Raw genomic sequence first — 18,987 nt, forward strand, 5'->3', positions numbered from 1 at the left:
TAACCAAAATAATTACTATAATAAATGTTGAAACATCTTCATTCAAACACATTTGTAAGACTTTGAAGTGGTTTGAATAACACCTTCGAAATTATTCATGAAACCTATTTTATTGCTGTGTAATAAAATGTCTAGGACCAGTCTAGCTGGGTTCAATGTCTGTAACTGGTCATTATATTCACAGATATATTTATATTTGAACTTAAACATGCTGCATTTTTGTATAGCTATTATTCCATTAAATCTCTTTATATGACATTAAATAGATCTTTGCTTCAAAGTTAGAGAAAAGGGGTAGTTTCTCAAAGGATATTTTATTTCAAGTATTGATTTCCTATGTACTAAACTTGATTTCTACATTACAGGGGATAAACTCATCACAGCGTATCTGATTTCTTCTGAACTCTCCCCAAGCAAACTACAGGGGTAATAGTGGACTTAAGTAAGCTAGAGGAGGCTATACAACTTACGGTTTTGTAACCTTTATTGTGTCATAACTTCTTGATAAAACAATCTTTTGTTCTGAATTTGTAATCATTTCCTTATCTTGTTATAGGTAATATTCAATTTAATTTTCGTTAAGATCGTAAGTTTCCTTCTGGGCAAATGTATTTTTTTGTGAGACAATATTTCAACTTCTGAACACAATTCAGTTTGTGCAACTTAATCAAGCCCAATGATTCTGATTTTGAGCTGAAAATTTAAGTTCAAGCATTAGAAAAAATCTAACGAGATTCAAAAATAGTGGTAAAAAATAGTTGCTCGTTACTGCAAAGTTCAAAGTGCCCTCTATCGGCATTTTTTAAACTACATCTTCAAGATTTATTTTCAAGAAAATGTTGATAAAAAAAAATTTTAGTGAAAACCGCAAACGAATCAACCAATTTTTCCGTTCGTTATGATCATTTCAAATTTTGGACCCTAAACTTTAATGGCGCCTATCTCCTTCGGAATACGTTTGGCCATTATATTTTTGTCCTTATGTGTATTATCACCCCTTAAAGACTTGTCCAACAGTTCAGAAACACCCTGTATATTGATGCCAAGCTTTCACCAGTAAAATTTAGACAAAAAGCAAACCTTGAACCCCAGTAAATTCAATATTTTAAGTTCATTTATCTATAGTTTTTGTATTTTTTCTCTCCGATTGTTCCTTTAGCCTAGTTTTCTTTAATCAGAGGCAAAAAAATGGAGGTCCCTATTCAATGACCCTGGGACCAGAAAAAAAAAAATTGTCCCTTAAAGGAGGTACTTCTTTATATACAAAAAAAATCCTTTCAGAAAACTTAATACCATACAAGAAAATTGTTATACTAAAATTTGAAGTAAAAAGTTTAAAAGATAGAAGAAAGAGAGGTCATTTAATCACTAGTGACGCTAAAACTCAATAGCGGAATTTAAAGAAAAATTGGGTTTTAGGAGCAGCACAGACTGTGTCATAACTTTTACAGGATTTAAAGTGATCAATTCCCACAACCCCCCCCCCCCCCTCCATTTCTTCTAGGCTTTCTTATTTGTTCTCTAAATTGTGTTGCTTTGTAATTGAAGTTCATTTGATTTCTTTATGTACATCTGAATTGTCTGCTATATCTTTCAGTCTTTTATTACTCCAAGTGAAACTTGAGTTTCAAACTCATCTTTGACCCATCCTTTGTTTTATTAATTTTCTTGTTCATGGAAATGCCTCTTTCACCACCAGAAGCTTGAATGTGAGAAAAAGTCAGAACAACCTTTACAAATGTTTGCAAATGAGGATATGCACTTTTGCATTTCCATTTTTGTGCTTATTTATATCTAAAAATGAGGAAAAGTGCTAATTTAGATGAATTTTACAAGCACTTCCAATTGAAAAAAAAAAAAAAAACAGTTTTCATATAGTGAACTTTGTTGCATATGCAATCCATGATAAAATTTCGAGGTTTTACTTGAATCTTTGACACTAGAACTCTTTTCATCGATTCAAAAGCATGTCAGCAACTGTCAGATGTTCAAAAAGCAAATTAAAAAAAAAAAAAAATCCTGTGCATTATAAAGCATATAAAATACAAAATGTAGGAACATGTTTTATGTTTATCTATGAGAATTGACTTTTGTTTTAGAAAAAATGAATTGTATTGATGAAAAAAAAAAAAAAAAACAATTTATGCTTGTCCCCAGTTTTTATATCATGTTTGGAGTGCAAACTTCCAGGATGATTATTTCTAGTAAAAACATTTATATGGCTCCAATGGATTGAGTGGGATGAAGTCTTTTATGTGATGTATAAGTTCCAATCAAAACTTTTCACTTCAGTTGCAAAAAAAAACACATAAAATTGTTACAATCTTTACTTTGCACCTTACATGAATCACCAATGTTTTTCACAATTATTTATTCCTGTAATGAGTTTGTTAACTATTTTCTGACTGAAAAGTAGTGTAATTTCTTAAAATATGCTTCTGAAACACTTTTTTTCTCACCAAAATTTGAGTTCTCTAACAAAATTTTCTCTGTTTTTTCACCCTCTTTTATTTTACATAAATATTCAGACCTTCATTCTTAACAACTGCCCCAAGAACTGTAAATTTGTTTTAAAAAAGTAAATCTGTTAACTTGTACCCCCCCCCCCCCCGCACTCCAGACTCTGTCCGTCTTGAATTAGTTCTGCTTTTTAGGCTTGTTTTACGAATTTTTCTTATTCTTATTTTAAAAACTATCAACTTATGTGTTATTTCTCAATCTATTATTAATATTTTAGTTCCTAAAAATATATACTGTATTTTCCGGAATGAGAGCGATTCCGCATACAAGAAAAATAGTAAAAAAATTGGCGGTGAGGCACATATAACGAGTGCGGTGGATGTCTTTTTTATTTTCAAATTAAAAAAAAAAGTTGAAAATGTTGCTAATAGATGGCACCACATCTTTTCCTTTTATTTTGCGAAATCTTTAGACCTTGGGCGACAAATAAAGCAAAGAGGGGGAGGGAAGGTGAGTCAGCGATTGCATGTTTTTCACTGAGAGAAGCGCTGATCCACGTGAGCGAGTAAGCCTTATCACATTGGAGCGAAGGGGGTCAGGGAGAGGAGGCAGCAAAAAGTATTAGTAAGGGAGGGGGATGGATGCCTAGATTTGTAAAGGGAATTTACCACCCCCTCACAAGTCGTTCTTAGCTTATCTTTTTTTATGGAATTTTTTCAAAGTTGCTTTTGAAATGGCTCCTAAGCGATTGAAAAGTTATACTGCAGCCCTTAAGTTTAAGGTAATAAAGGCAGAAGCAATTGCAAATCCTATTGCTGCCAGAGAGTTTGGCATTGACGAGAGATGTGTTTGCTGTTGTAAATTGGATAAATTAAACATTGAAAGTAATGGCCAATCGAGGGATGCCAAAGGCAAAAAGTACAAAATGGGGATTTTAAAAGATATTTCATTATTGTTAGTTAAAAAAACTAACGAGAAACAAAAAAATATTTTTTATTTACATTTAATCCAGCTTTCTTTACTGTTTGTGCTTTTAAGTTGTTTAATGTTGGGTGTGCGCTTATGGAATGTACGGCGCTTACCCTGGGTGAGGCGCTTATTCCCGAAACTACCGTAATTAGATTTAGAGACAAAAGTTATGAAACTGCTAACTAACTGCATGAAACTACCTTAATGAATATAAACAACTTCATCATACTCGGCAAAAAAGTAGCAGTTAAATTTGTCGGTTCTTAATTGCTTTTCACGAAATGAATTTCATGAACTAGTTTTTTTGAGTGCTCGGCTTAAATACAACTGCACTTGAATAGTGTATTTCAGGTAGCAATCTCTCAATCCTTCAAAAACGAGATTGATATTTCGTTTCTACTCACAAAAAAAAAAAAAAAAAATATTTGTAATGCATATAAAAAATTGAAGATAAGAAGCCTTTTACATTGATACTTTGAAATTTTTATTTTGAATTTGCATCAGACACACTGTATCATAAACTTCAATTCATTTGAAGAAAAAAAAAGAAATATTTATAAAATATCAAAAATTGAATGAGAAAGCATATACCATTTGCCATGTTTTGACAAAATCAAATTAATCAGTAAAATGACAATATAGATTGATAATATGTCACTATATTTAATAGGGCTCGACCGATGGCATTTTTTGGCCGATGGGCAGATGCCGATTGTTGGCCGATTGTTCAAAGATGGCCGATGGCCGATTGTTTTTCTCCAAATGGCTGATTGCCGATGCCGCTGGCCGATGGCAAAAAAAAAAAAAACTAACGGAAATAAACTAATAACATTGTCAGGGATTTAAAGGATCATTTATTCATTTCATTTTGCTTCCTTTCTACGAATAAAGACTTGTAATCAAAAAACAAAGAAAAAATCAAATTTCGACCTAATTTCTATTTTAAGATCACCCAATTAACTTCAAAAGTTTTTTCGGCACATCTGTACACGCATATGTACCTAAGAACATATAGATGACCAAAATATTCATTTTAAACACCTCCTTAGTTAATTATCGCAAGTTCTCTTGTGATGTCTTCATACGCGTAAACTTGCGTCACTCAGAAACATTATGAAATAGTAAGTTGAAAACTCATACGTACATAGTATGAACAAAAAGTTCGAGGACAAGCAATATAAAACCTTACCCTGAATAGTTCACATTACCGAAGCACATTTATCAACAAAATAATCACCTTGAACGACTATGCACTTCTGCCAACGTTCGTATAGCTTTTAGAAGCACTCCTGGCAGCCATTTTCGCAACCTCCTGTAAGACACTGCTGCTTTAGATTCATCGTGGGGAAGAAGGCAACTTTCATGTTGAGGATGCACAGTTTGATTGATCAATGCTCTGATATGACAAACAAATACCAACATAACGTTTTGTTGGACTTCGCTCCGTGTGACTCTTACCTGTTCCCAGCAAAAAAAACATTTGTATGGACGCCACTTTCTTCCGTCAGGAGAAGATAAAGCTGCATCATAGTAGGTTGCGAAAAAGGCTTCCAAGAGTGTTTCAAAAAGTTATATGAACACTGGCAGAAGTACTTTGTCCCTCAAGGTGACTCTTTGAAGGTGCATGTGCTTCGGTAATGTGAACTACTCTGGGTAAAGTTTTATACAGCTTGTCCCCGAAATTTTGAATTGTACTACGTTCAATCTATATAGGATGTAGTTATGCTTCTCTTTTCTGACTGTTGTATAATGATAGAGAAAGAACAACAGCCAAAAAAAAAAAAAAAGTAAGAAAAACAAAGACACTGTTCAATAACCAACTGATTTTTTTTTTTTTTAATTGAACATATAACTAAGATTTCAGCAATATTGTAATAATGTATGGATTATGTACACTATAGATAGTTAAAAAACTTTAAGTTATGTTGTTTAATCTTTCAAAAAAAAAAGAATAAAAATATAAAACCGTTAACAAATTACGCAATTAGAGTGGAAAGATTGCACGTAGACACTTTTTAGTCATGAAATTAACCAAAAAAGGTAACAGGTAAATTACAATATTAAATCATAATAGGAATATTTTTGTACCTATTTAAAATTTATGAATAGAAAAATTTGCATTTTTCATAAAAGCTATAACAGTGACATAAATTTTTCTGAAAAAAGAAATAGCCATGAAAAGAGTGAGGTTCTTAAAACGCAGCTACAATAAACAAACTCGAAATTTACTCCAAGTTAATAAGAACTGAATACATATACTACTTGATCTGATGCTTGCATACATAATATTTAACAATTTGATTGATTAAAATCTTTTAAGAAGCACTACAAACAAGTTCAAAGTAAATTTTTTAATTTAACAATAATTTGCTGAAATTTAAAAAATTGCTTAATAGAAAATCCTTAAAACTTTTCTATGACATTATTAAGAATATGATGAAAACAAAAATAACTCGTCCATTGATTTTATAAAAAAATACATGAAAATAGTTACTTACAATAGAAAAAAAAAATCGATCGCTATAAATGATGCAAAAAAGATGGCGCATTACGAAATAAAGATGAAACAGGAATGAGAAATACGCAAAATGACATTTCTTGAGCAAAATAAATAATCGCTAAATATTTTAGAAATGCTTGAAACGACAAGGGAGGTGCGGGGGGGGGGGGGGGGGATCACCCGCTGATTTTCGAGTAACTCACAACATTAAACTTCGTTCCCAACTTCGGCCTCATTTGTTTAGTACACAACTGCTACCACCAACGCCTCAGAAGAGTTTCTGAGTCGACTTCAGCACTTCCGAAGAAAAACAGGGTGGCGACAGGAACTGTGAAAAAAAGTTCCCTGACTTTTCCCTGATTTCCCTGATTAAGTTCACCAAATTTCCCTGATTTACGTTACCAATGATAATAGTTTTCTTTCTTTGCTCTACTTGAAATCCATTGTATATCTGTATAAAATGCAGTATTTTTAACGTTTTAAGCTGTGTAAAGTTGTTGAACTAAAGATATATTTTCAAAAGATGTTAATTTTTTTTAAATAAAATGGTTAAAAAAATATATCAAGTCAATCTTTGGTGGGGGGGGGGGGGACATACAAAACAGTACATTTAATTTTTCTACAATGGAAAGATTATAGAAAATTAAAAAAAAAAATACTTCACTTCCAGAAACCACTTAGCATGAGAATTTTAAGAAACTATTAAAATTACTCTTAAAAACATATGTGTATTTAAGATAGAACTAAAAAGTAATTAAAGTCATTTTGAACTAAGTTTTGAAACAGTTTAATAATAATTGCAAGAATAACAAGTAATAGTGAAAGAAAAGAATATTTATGCAAAACAGATGAAACCATTTGACATCCATTCATAGGGAGCTTTTCTCTAATCAAGAACATAGGTTTTAATGAATGAATACAGCATTTTAACAATATAAAAAAATTTTCTTAAGTACACAAGTTAACTCTATTTAAAATCATTTCAGTATGTAATGAAAAAAAAAAATCTTAGATTGCTTTTGTAACAAAAAACTTTGAAATGCAAGAAAAAAAAAAGGAAAAAAAAGCAATTAGTTAATTTCAAAACATATAAAAGAATACAACTTGGTTATAAAATTAAAGAATCACTTAAGTCTGAAGAAAAGAAAACCTTTATAATCTGTGGTGGCAACAAATAGTATAACGGCAAAAAACAAAGTTTTTTTTAATTGAAAGTTCAGTTTTAGCAATTAAATTGAAAATGCAAAGAAGTGATAACTTTTAAGCTTTTATAGTATTAATTCAAAAACCAAAGATTTCTTCTTGAGATCGTGATTACAGTACGCTAATCACTTCAAGACAACGGAATAAAGGCAAAGAAGCTAAGGCATTAATGAAGGCTTCTTCTTTGCCTGTATGGTTGTTTATTTTACATAGCATTGAAAGCGTAAAAGGAAATTTCAAGCTAGGTAAAATAAACAACCTAACAGACACAGAAGCAATCTTAGGAAGTTCATCCTTTGGTTAATAAGTAAGATTCAATACTTTGACGTTGAGGAAAAAAGATGCACAAATATGCGGCAGTGTATAATCACACCTCATTAATTTTACTTTTTTTTTTAACAGATCATTGGCAGAAAATGCGTAGGGAATTAGAGTACTTAATTTTGTAAAGCAAAAAAAAAAAAATATTTTCTTCATAAAATAAATTTTCCCTGATTTTTTGTTATTTTTTCAAAATTCCCTGATATTTCCCTGACTTTTCCCTGATTAATAAAGTTCCCTGACTTTTCCCTGATCTCCCTGATTTCCCTGATCTGTCGCCACCCTGAAAAAATTCAAAAGTCCCTTTGATTTCCGAATTATGTCACCATTCAAAACGTCTTTAATCAATTTCTTACATTAATGCTCTAAATTCTTCCTAAACAATAGATTATTTCTGAAAAAAAGATCTCTAATTTTATGGATGGTGTTAGTTTTAAACAACTTGAAAGTGTAACTAGAGTTTGATTTCAGAAATACATTGAGGGGGAGGGGCACGCAAATGTTCTAAAAGTTACCGTCGGTTCAATGGGAAGCTAACAAAATGACACCAAAACCGGTTTCGCCATTTCAGATTTGTTTCTATGGTCTCCAATTCGGCAATATACACTCTGTAACAAAAAAAATCGACGCATCAAGAAGCAATCATCCGATTGCTTTGAAATTTTGTACGCATGATTGTTTCGATTAGGTGTACAAATGATTAAAATTTGGTGTCCAATGAATGAATAGTTCGATCTCCAGCGTATCGAAACTGTGCATCCAGCAGATGTATATAAAGAGAGGTTCTTCAACAGTTGTTAAAACTTTCGGTTTGATTGCGATTCAGATTACCTTTCAACAACTTAAAAATGCCTCGTCGCATAGTTCGTGTTCATTACGAGCTCATGTCAGAGTTTAAACGAGATCATATCATTGGATTGAAAGAGGCCGATTGGTCAAATCGGAGAATCGCTCGTCATTTGAGTCGAAGCGATGTGGCGATTCAAAGATGCTGGCAAGGATGGGTGAAAAATGGCAGAGTTCAGCATCAAGATGTTAGCGGTCGACCTAGGGTCACAACAGATCGTGATGACAGAGTGATTGTCTGATCAGCTGTCACAGCGCTTTCTTCATCTCTATGAACCATCAGACGTTCAACCGAAACACCAGTGTCCATCATGACCATTTACAGACGGTTGGGACAACCAAATCTACGCTCGCCGCCGACCGTTATGCCACCTGCCACTGACGCCTACACACTGCGGAGCCAGATTACAGTGGTGCATGGCTCGATCAAGTTGCAATGGTGCCGACTGGGGATGTACAGTCTTTAGCGACGAATCCCGCTTCCAACTGTGTCATGACGATCATTGAAGACGTGTTTGGAGACACCCAGGGCAGAGGAGGGATCCTGGTTTCACTCTTGCATGCCACACTGGCCCTCAACAATGCATTATGGTCTGGGGTGCCATTTCCTTTGATAACTTAACCCCTTAGGCCGTAATTAGAAGTACACTTACTGCATAGTGCAGAACGTCGACGACATATTAAGACCTGTTTTGTTGCCGTTCCTTTTGCAGTACCCTCGGCTTTTTTTCAGCAGAACAATGCCAGATAACATACGGCATGTGTTGATATGAACTGTCTGCAAGCTTGTCAAACTCTTCCGTGGCCTGCCAGATCGTCAGATCTCTCTCCCATCGAGCATGTCTGGGATATGATGGGATGGCGATTGCATCTGGCAAGGAATGTTGATAACCTCGCCCGATAATTGGAGCTAATTTGGCCGGAAATACCGGCGGACAACCTTCGGGAGCTTTATCGGTGTTTCCCACGTTGTGTCTAAGCTTGTATCTAGGCTAGAGGTGGGTCAATAACTTATTGAACTTGTTACTGTAACTCTGACACAAGTTATTCAATTGTTCTAAGAATTTAATAATTTACTATTCTGTGCATTGTCTTCCTATCCACCAATTTTCGTATCAATAGGATCACTCGTTCTAGGAGTGTCGATTTTTTTGTTATAGAGTGTATCACCAAATGATCGTCAGTCTGAGACGCTATATCAGTTTTGTATTGAAATAAGTAAATAATAGCCACAAAAAAAGAGTAAATAGACTTCTTAGAACACCTGATTGAAAATAAAAAGGGAAGTGCAAAACTGGAACGTACCACACCCCACAAGTGAAATTTTAACCTTTCTACAGCTTACCATTTTTGAGTTATGACTTATGAGAGATACATACGTACATCCAGCCGCAAGAAACAACGCAATAATTAACTTGTTTGGTACCTGAATGCAGTACTAAAAACTCTTTCAGGGGTGACTAAAATAGAAATTAATACTGAAGTTTAAGCAAATAATTTTATATGTAAACAATAACTCCCTTTACTTTGCATTAAAAAGTAAAACAGCAAAGGTTTTTTTTTCCCCGAAAACATCAGCCAGTTCCATCGGCTTTTCGATGTTTTTAAGGCCGATGGGCTGATGTTTCCTGCAAGTTGCCGCCGATGCCGATGGCTAAATTGTTGAACCATCGGCGCCGATGCATCGGCCAGGCTGATGCATCGGTCGAGTCCTAATATTTAATGTATAAAAACATGAAATACAATAGCAAGAAAACATTTAAATAAGCCAATTTAAGTTACTAAATGACAAATTGCCAGTGTTTGGTATCAGAATTTCTTTTACATCAAAAATTTTAAGCCAACCAGGCTTGTTTACTTTTAGACTATCAAGAATTATCTCCAACTCGTAAGTTACCACCCCTAAGCCAGATCTAAGGCAGAACTAAATGCAATATACCAGACAGCCCAGTTATCACATCCAGCGACTGCAGTTTTGTTCTTATTAGAACGCATCAGTCTGAGACTGATGAATACTAATAACTCGCTGATGAGATAAATTTACTTTATCTACCAGTTTAATGGCACCCTTAACTTCAATGAGATGACATCTTCTCCCAGCTTGGTTATTCACTAATCCAGACTGATCAGTTCTACTAAGAACGAATCTGCAGTCAGAATGGGCTATCTGGTATATTGCATGTAGTTCTAGCCCAGGCCTTAGCCCTGGTTTACGGGCGGTAACCGACTGCTATAAACCAGTCTTTTTAAATAGCAACCTGTGGAACTTAATCAAAAGCTTCTTGAAAGTCAATAAAAACAACAGCTACAATATACTCCTGATATCTGTGTGCGGATTATCCGTGCATCATTTCGGAATTACACTTTTTTAAAGCCTCCTTCAGGCGCTAAAATCAAGGTAATACGAAGCGTACCGTACTATTCGTGCACAGAGGGCAAATTGGACACGTGTCCTACCCTCATGTGTTCTATTGTTGCATTGTCCATTAGGGGCCATCCAAGAGTCATTGGATGAAAAATCATCTTCGATTGCCGAAGATAATATCGATAACATCACTGAGGAAGTTAAGGAAATCAAAGGTTTTGAATCAGTTGACGCTGAAAATGTTGAAGAGTGGTTTAAAAGCGACGAATGTGAATCAGGATTTCAATGTCTAACTGACGAAAATATCATTGAACTAGTTACTGAATCAAACGCAAGTGATGATACCGAAAACGAAGATGAACACGGAGAAAATACATTTTCACATTCTACTACTCTACCATCTGTGGAACATTTATTGGATTACATGAGTGAAAGAGGTTACGATTACGGAGAAATAATTGCAGTAAGAAAAAAAATGTATCACCGATTTTTTTAAGCAATAAATTTCGAAGAAAAGTTCTTGGTTTGTGTGAGTATATATATATATATTATTTAGTTTTTTATAATTTTGACCTTAAACAGTTACCCTGCATATTCCTTAAAGGATTTTTCGGATTACCCGTGTTTTTTGATTATCTGTGCTACGCAGCCTGGTGATTAGCACGGATAATCGGGAGTAGACTGTATATACTTTTTGTTAGATGAAACCATAGCAACCTCATCATAAAAATTCAGTAAATTAGTTGCAAAGAATGATGCATAAATATAAGTAACACATAAGAGAACAACAAAATACTTTTAAATAAAATATTTTTGTTGAAATTTAGAAAAAGGATTTCCTATTATTTATGGGTGCATTTTATAACAAATCGTTAGAATAGAAATATGTAAATGGAAGTTTACACACGGAATTTTGAAATAGTCAACCAAAAATGTTTTTATTTGGTAGACAGAGTACTATGGTAAAGAGTATCTTATAGACAAAATTTCAAGTTTATAGGTGAAAATTAAAAGAGTTATGAGACGTCCAATATACATATTTCAGATTAAAAAAACGATGAAATATCAAACACATTTTTTTGTAAAATATTCTCTAAACAATAACAAAACATAATATAAGCATTTGAAATGATTAATTAAAAATTATATATTCTTAAAATATCAGAAAAAAAAAACCCTCCCTTTTGCGACAAGAATCTGTGGTTGGGAAAATGGGCCAGTCCCATTCTCCCAATCCCTATTTCTTAATGTTGTCAATCTCAAAATGAAAAATTGTTGCACAGATAATAATAAGCAGACTGTAAAGAGTTAACTATGAAAAAAAATTGCGTAATTTATTCAATTAATAAATGATTAGCAGCTGTTTAAAGTTCACGTCCGGTATACCGGACGCCACGTCTGAAAGTGTTAACAGCAGTTACAGCAACAGTAAAATAAATAAAAACATAAATAAAAACAAGTTACTTCAGATGACAGCCATAATGCTCTAACATAGAATGTTTCTGGGAGAATCGTCTTTGACAGATAGGGCATCCAAATGGCTTTTCTCCAGTATGGGTTTTCAAATGGGTTCGGAGATTTCCTTTCTGACTGAAACTTTTATGACAAACATTGCAAAGGTAAGGTCGCTCACGAGTGTGAACAAGCATGTGTGTTCTGAAATGGTCTTTCCTTGCAGTCATGTAAGCACAGTTTGAACATTTAAGTACATTAAGATTTAGTTCTGACAAATGCACTTCTGAATACTCACTGGAACCTATAAAAGTAAATCAAAGTTCAGGAAAACGGTTCAACCAAATATTTATTTCTTAAAGTTTTTCATTTGTCATTTCATTTTAAATTGAAAGCTATGGTTTGGCTGCATAGAGGAAAATATAAATACAGTAATCGTGACTTCAATTCAAAACTCCAAAATTTGAATAGCACAAAACCTTGACAAATAATATAAGTGAGAGTATGTTTGCCTATTTGTGGTTCACAAGTCAAGACAATTCTATCAATTTTTATGAAAGTTAGCCACAAAATTAGTTCAGAGCACGGGTAACAGCTAGATTTTTTTCCCTTGCTGTTTTTAGCTTTGCAAAAAAAAAAAAAAAAAACCTGGTGCGAAACCCACAAATTCTTTTTACATATATTAATCAATAATGACTTTTAATAACTCAAATGAATGGGTGAGTGTTCTCATGTACGAGTGTTAGCCAACAACACTTCCTAAATGAATTAACAAGTTTTTAACCTTTTCCTACACATGTAATAGTATGAAAAATATAGAAAATTGTACTTTAAAATGTAAAGAAAGGTGATTTTTTAAAAATATTTTACTGTCCGTGATCTAAAATTGTGTAAAATGCATGGAACATTTACATACAACATTTACAAAAATCCGGAAATCTGATCATTTTTCTGTGTTGATCCTTGGTTACATTCAAAATATCTCAAAGAAAAATGTATGATTAAATAAAATAAAGCAAAATTATGTCAAATTCTCAAATTTCACTCATTCACAGATTATTTATACTTTTATCGTATTCTATTTCACAGCACTTTGATTTTTTAAATGAAGACTGAAAACTTTTACTCCTGCTTCAGACATTATTTTAAGCCATCACAGTTGAAAACCGATAAAAATTGTGGCCATTAAAATCATTCAAAGAGCATATACATTTTTTTGGAACACCCTGTATTTGTTTTGTTTGTCTTTTATTTTTGTACAGTACCAAAGTATTTAATTTATTTCAAACTATGTCAGTATCTTTCTTATGTTATTGTTGTTCGAGGTATATTTAGCACGAAAGAAACAATGTCATTTGCGCAGCTTTGAAAAAAGTTACAAGTTTTTCTGCGCATTAAAAACCTTTAAGTTTGTTGAGGATGGCTCAGCTTCACACGCAATTTCTTCTCCTTCGTCTCTTTTTTTTACTTTTTTCATCTGCTTTAGTTTGGACGCTCCTAAAAGATTTAACATTGCAGCAACCAAAATTTTTTGGCTTCCTCACTTAATGTGGATTCTCTCTTTAAATAAGGGCTTATTATAAGGGAGCTTAATTGTATCTTCAGCAAAAAGGTATTAATACATCATTATAAATAGTGAAATTCTGTTGTGATGTCATCGAAGGTCCCAGAATATATATGATAATAACCAAATGCTATGTTAGATGATTATCATTACTGTTTATGGGCAACTGAAAGGACAGCAATTTTTTGATGTCATAACCAGGGCTGTAGAGTGAGAGGGAAAATAACCGATTGCGAGCATTTTAGAACCTTCAACTCCGACTCCTATACTTCAAAATCATTCCAACTTCTATTTCGACTTGGACTCTGCAAGCACTGGCAAAGTTGTGGACTTTGGGGGGAAATGACCAACTCCGACTCAAGAAATTTTAAACCTTTCACTCCCGAATCCTTTGCCCCCAAATCGGTCCGACTCCGATTTTACAATCCTGGTCATAACAGAGTTGTTATTATAAACCAGGGCCGTAACCAGACTTTTGTTTCGGGGAGGGTTTTCCCAAACTCATTTGTTGAGAAATCTTTATGATGAACAAAAAGCATTATTTAAAATAGTTATGAACATTTTCGGAAGGGGTTTGAACCCTATAAACCTCCCCCTTGTATAAGGCCCTGCTATAAACGACGACTATGGCTAACTATATGTAAAATAGTTTTATGTAAGTTGAAATTTTAAGAGTTACATCGTGAACAGGTATAAAAATAAAGATAAATCAAATTTTTACAACTCTGGTCTTGCCTTCTGTTTCTTATTGTTCCTTAACAATAACCATACTTTCTTTTTCAGCATAAAATTGAATCATTTCACACATTTTGATGAAAAACATAAAAACATGACAATGACAAATAGTTTCGAATTTATTGTCATTTAAATAAAAAACAAAACATTTTCTGACCTGTCAACACAAATTTAGCAATTTTTCATATGCAAAAAATCTAATTTTGACAAATTATTCACATTTAAAATAATGCAATACAGCCACTAAGTAAAGAAAATATTTTGAAAGAAAGAAAAAAAGATTTCATTCATTACAAAGTTAATACTGAACACGAGAAAAGAAATAGCACTATACACATAGATTTTTTTTTAAACACAACAATGTTATCAAGAATGCATATTTCAAGGTGATTTTGCATGAATAATTGAGTGAACTTTAAGGTCCCATTTTCTGGCAAATGCTTTACCACACGTTCTGCACTTAAAAGGACGTTCGCCTGTGTGAATCTTCATGTGATTATTGAGGTTTCCTTTCAGTTTGAAAGGTCTGAAGCATATTTCACAAGTGAAAAGCCGGTAGGAGTCGCTACTCATCTGTGGTTTCAAAATATTTGTCTTACTTCCTTCAGCATACCCTGAAGCAAATGTTGTGGCAGCTTGTGGAGGCAACAGACCTTTAGTAGCAGCAGATTCATTTCTCACTTGAAGTCTAGAAAAACCTAGATAAGATTGAAAACAATTTTTACATTGGAAATACCCTAAAGTAACTTTTTTTTCTCCTTACCTACGATAAATTTTGAACAAATGCAAGTAAATCTGGAGGGTAAACCTGAAATAACAGCAAGAAATACCTACATTCGCTAACTCACAAAACTCAAACAGACCTTTTTTAAGAGAGCCAGAGCAGATAATTTATTTACTTACATGTTTAGACCTTTTGTGATTGGGGAAAATTAATATAACTTTTGTCATCATATCGTTCATACAAAACATTTACAAAATGCCTATTGAACAAAAAAACAAACAAACAACTTTTACCAAAACACTTTAATTGATAAAGCAAAGTTATGGCAATGAAATATTACCTTGTAGTGAAATTTACAAGTAGCAGTGGCTTGGCCAAGAAAAATTTTTTGAAGGAGATATGATTAAGTTTCTGACGGTGGTATAGTTAATTTAGCCTTTCTCTGTGGTCAAAGAAGGAAAATGTTTAAATTTTAGAAAGAGATATGGATGTCTCACCATCAAATTGACGAACTCCATAAAACAAAAAGTAGAGAATAGCTATGAAGAAGATGGTGTTATCCATAGGAGTAAATAGGCCCTTGTGTTCTGGATAAATTGACACTTAAGAATCAATCCAAAAAAATCACTCTCAAGTTAATGGCAAAATCATATTTTCACCATTAACTGCGCACTGCATTCACTTGATCCAGTACTGTATAACTTCTACCTATTTGGAAAAATTCATTTGCAGATGCAAAGAAAGTGCTGTACTGATGTAGAGGCTATTCAAAAGCCTTGCACCAACATTTTAAAGAACATTCTTGCAAACAACCTAAAATGCATTAACATGCTTCTTGACCATGTACAAGTGCTAAATAGAGTCTTAAGGAGACTTTTTTGATGAAAATAAAAGTTTCGCTAAATTAATAAAATAAGCCCGTGTTCCCATTTTTTTAAAGTGCTGTTTACTTTGAAATGCATTTTGTACTTATAAAGTTGATAAGTTGATTTTCTTATTGCGATCATGATTTCAAGCTTAAAAGGATCAATATATATATATAGTGATTAAGGTCGAGTCACATGATTTAGCTGTTTACGTTTATAGGAATGAATAATGATTAAAATTTTGCTGAGATGGCAGAATCAGACATTATCATTTCTAATTATTTAGGCTTCACTCAAAAAAAAAAAAAAAAACTTTTAAAACATATGTTATGTACAGCTTTAAAGAAGATACAGTAACTTGCAGCTTGTCACTCTAGGCTCATTGATATGCAATGACAGTCTACTTGAGATAGATCCTATTGCTGATTATCCCTTTTGTACTTGTAGCTAGTCATTTTATCATCTTGTTCACGTAATGAATCAAGTCTTGAATCAGTGATAATGTGGCTGACAATTATGTTTGCTTCATAGGGTTCATTGTTCATTATCAACAACTTGTACAAACAAGTACACATGACTAAAACTTCTTTCAACTGATTAACATGTGAGGTAAGAATTTAATTGGCATAGATGCACTGCAGAGAATCCCACACCCCCAAGAGCAATGGCACTCTTAAATGCTATAAAGGCCTCCCATGTCATGACCCCCTCCCTCATAAATGAAATTTAACCACATAAAAATAATTTATGAAACTTTTTTAGAGAATATGAGTTATGATAGTAAGGGAATGATATAAGCACATGAATCATGCTCATATTCATACCCTTGGGAGCATATCAATTCTGATGCTCAAAACAGGGCGGGGAGGAAGGGGGCATGGCGTAGGATAAACCATTGCTTTTGAGGGTGATTGGCACCCCCGGTAATTGTATAATCAATACAAAATGAGAATTATCCAAAATACAGGGTTGCCACCCCTTAAATACCATGAAGATCCTCAAGCGTGAGAGACCCCCCCCCCCTTCAGGTGAGCAACCCTGAAAAAATAAACTTTTTACATAAATGATTAAACAACAATCAATGCAAGATCAAATTTTAGAAGCAAACAAAGAGAACTAGGTATCAAATAAACAAAAATCTATCATTTGCAATGAAAATACAAATCTATGAAACATGATTCCACTTCACTCAGCTTCTGATAAAATACACCAATCAAAAGCCATCACACAAATATAAATACATATAACTGTTTATTGAGTATTTAAAAAAATATATATTAATAGAGTTCATCATAAAATGAATCAGATCATGGCCAATTAGAAATCAGAAATTCACACTTCACACATATTGTTCAACTAAATATACATCTCAGAAAAAACAAAAAAAGCAAGATAGTCAAAGAAGTAAACCTTTTTCCTTTTTTTTCTAGCATTTAATTCATAAAAGGTAAACCACAAAACAATTAGCATGCAGATAAAAATACTAATATTTCTCAAAAATGCTCTTAGTTTTAGTTTTCAAAGCAAATGTAATTAAAAAATGATTTAATACGCAAAATATTGCAGCCTACAAAAACTTTGAGTGTTACACAAACTATGCAAAGTAAGAAAGCATTAATGAAGTCTTCATATACATGATGTTAAAAATAAAATTGATGTGGGCACCACATAACTTACTTGTAGTCCTAAAATTATTATTAATGAGGGAATGTGGGGCAAAGTGACATACTTATGATAACTTACTTTTTTCAAGATTAACAAAATGGAAACTTGTTTTGAAAAGTACAATATATAAAAAATTAAAAATGCATTTTATAATAAAATTTGCTTCAAAATCTTTGTTTTTGGCAACAAATTTGTACCTTCAAAAAAGGAAAAGTTTTAACTTTTTTCACACAGGGGGTAGTATAAAAAATAAATATTTTTTAATTAAAATTTTTTTTTTTTTATTTAAAATATTTTTTATAAAACAAATGAATTAATAAATATTGAATCAAATAGTTAATGAATAAGAAAATAAGTGAATGAATGAATAAGTGAATTAATAAATGAAATAATGCAAATAAATTAATTAGTGCATGAATACGATGGTGATTTATAAAATGAATGAATAAGTAAATAAAATGAACTAACTTTCTCTCTATTTCACTTAGTCCAATTCACTTCACCCAGCATGCACTTCAACGATTGCATCAAATGTTTAAAATCAAAACATACCTCATATTAACTAAATAAGTACTGCATTGAACATTAATAGATCAATTAATATTTTAACTGTTAATTACAGAAACCTTATAATTTTATAACAACAAAAAAAATTTTGAACCACAAAATATTACAAGATGGGTTTCAAGTTTTGAAAATCACTTGTGTAACTATATACCTTGATTTTTAGTAGAACTAACTATATTTTTTAAGAAAACAATCATAATATTGCTAGACATGCAAATTTATGTGATAATACACAACAAGCAAACCACTTTTTGCCAGTGTTCAGCTTAAAAATGAAACATAAAAATCACTTACTTTCTGCAACTAACCCCTTCTTTAAAGACTGAAGACTTGAGACTAAACATCATGAGATAAATGTAAGGTTTTTCCCATGCCCATTCCAGGGATGGGGAGAAGAAAAGCAGAGGATCTGATATCTGGGAAATTGCAAGAATCAAACTCAGGTATAGATGACAGATAGATATGACAAGCAGCCTGAACTTTATGGTATCAATATATTTCAGGGAAAAAACTTTCAACTGTTATTAAAATCTTAAGTTTCAGTCAACCACTTATTTGGTAAAAAAGCTTTAGTTCGAAAGCCAAACTGGAACCAGATTCTAAAGTTATGAAATTTAATTTACAACTTCTTTTCAAAATAATACTTTTACATACATTTCCAATACTTCGCCTAATTGAAATGCCCCTTTTTTTACCAAATTATATGCAAAAAAGAATTTATTACATGTTGTACCTAATGTGTATTAGCAG

General features: G+C 32.7%; 1 protein-coding gene across 1 annotated transcript in view; it reads right to left on the reverse strand.

The window, feature by feature from the left end:
• LOC129220798 (zinc finger protein 45-like) overlaps positions 1 to 18,987 on the reverse strand; it is a 58,109-nt gene that overhangs the window by 31,942 nt on the left and 7,180 nt on the right. Inside the window, exon 4 of the mRNA XM_054855229.1 lies at positions 15,015 to 15,113. Within this exon, the coding sequence (XP_054711204.1) occupies positions 15,015 to 15,113 (99 nt within the window). The remainder of the gene's footprint in view (positions 1 to 15,014; positions 15,114 to 18,987) is intronic.

The sequence above is a fragment of the Uloborus diversus genome, chromosome 4 (genome assembly GCF_026930045.1).
Source record: "Uloborus diversus isolate 005 chromosome 4, Udiv.v.3.1, whole genome shotgun sequence".
Taxonomy (NCBI): Eukaryota; Metazoa; Arthropoda; class Arachnida; order Araneae; family Uloboridae; genus Uloborus; species Uloborus diversus.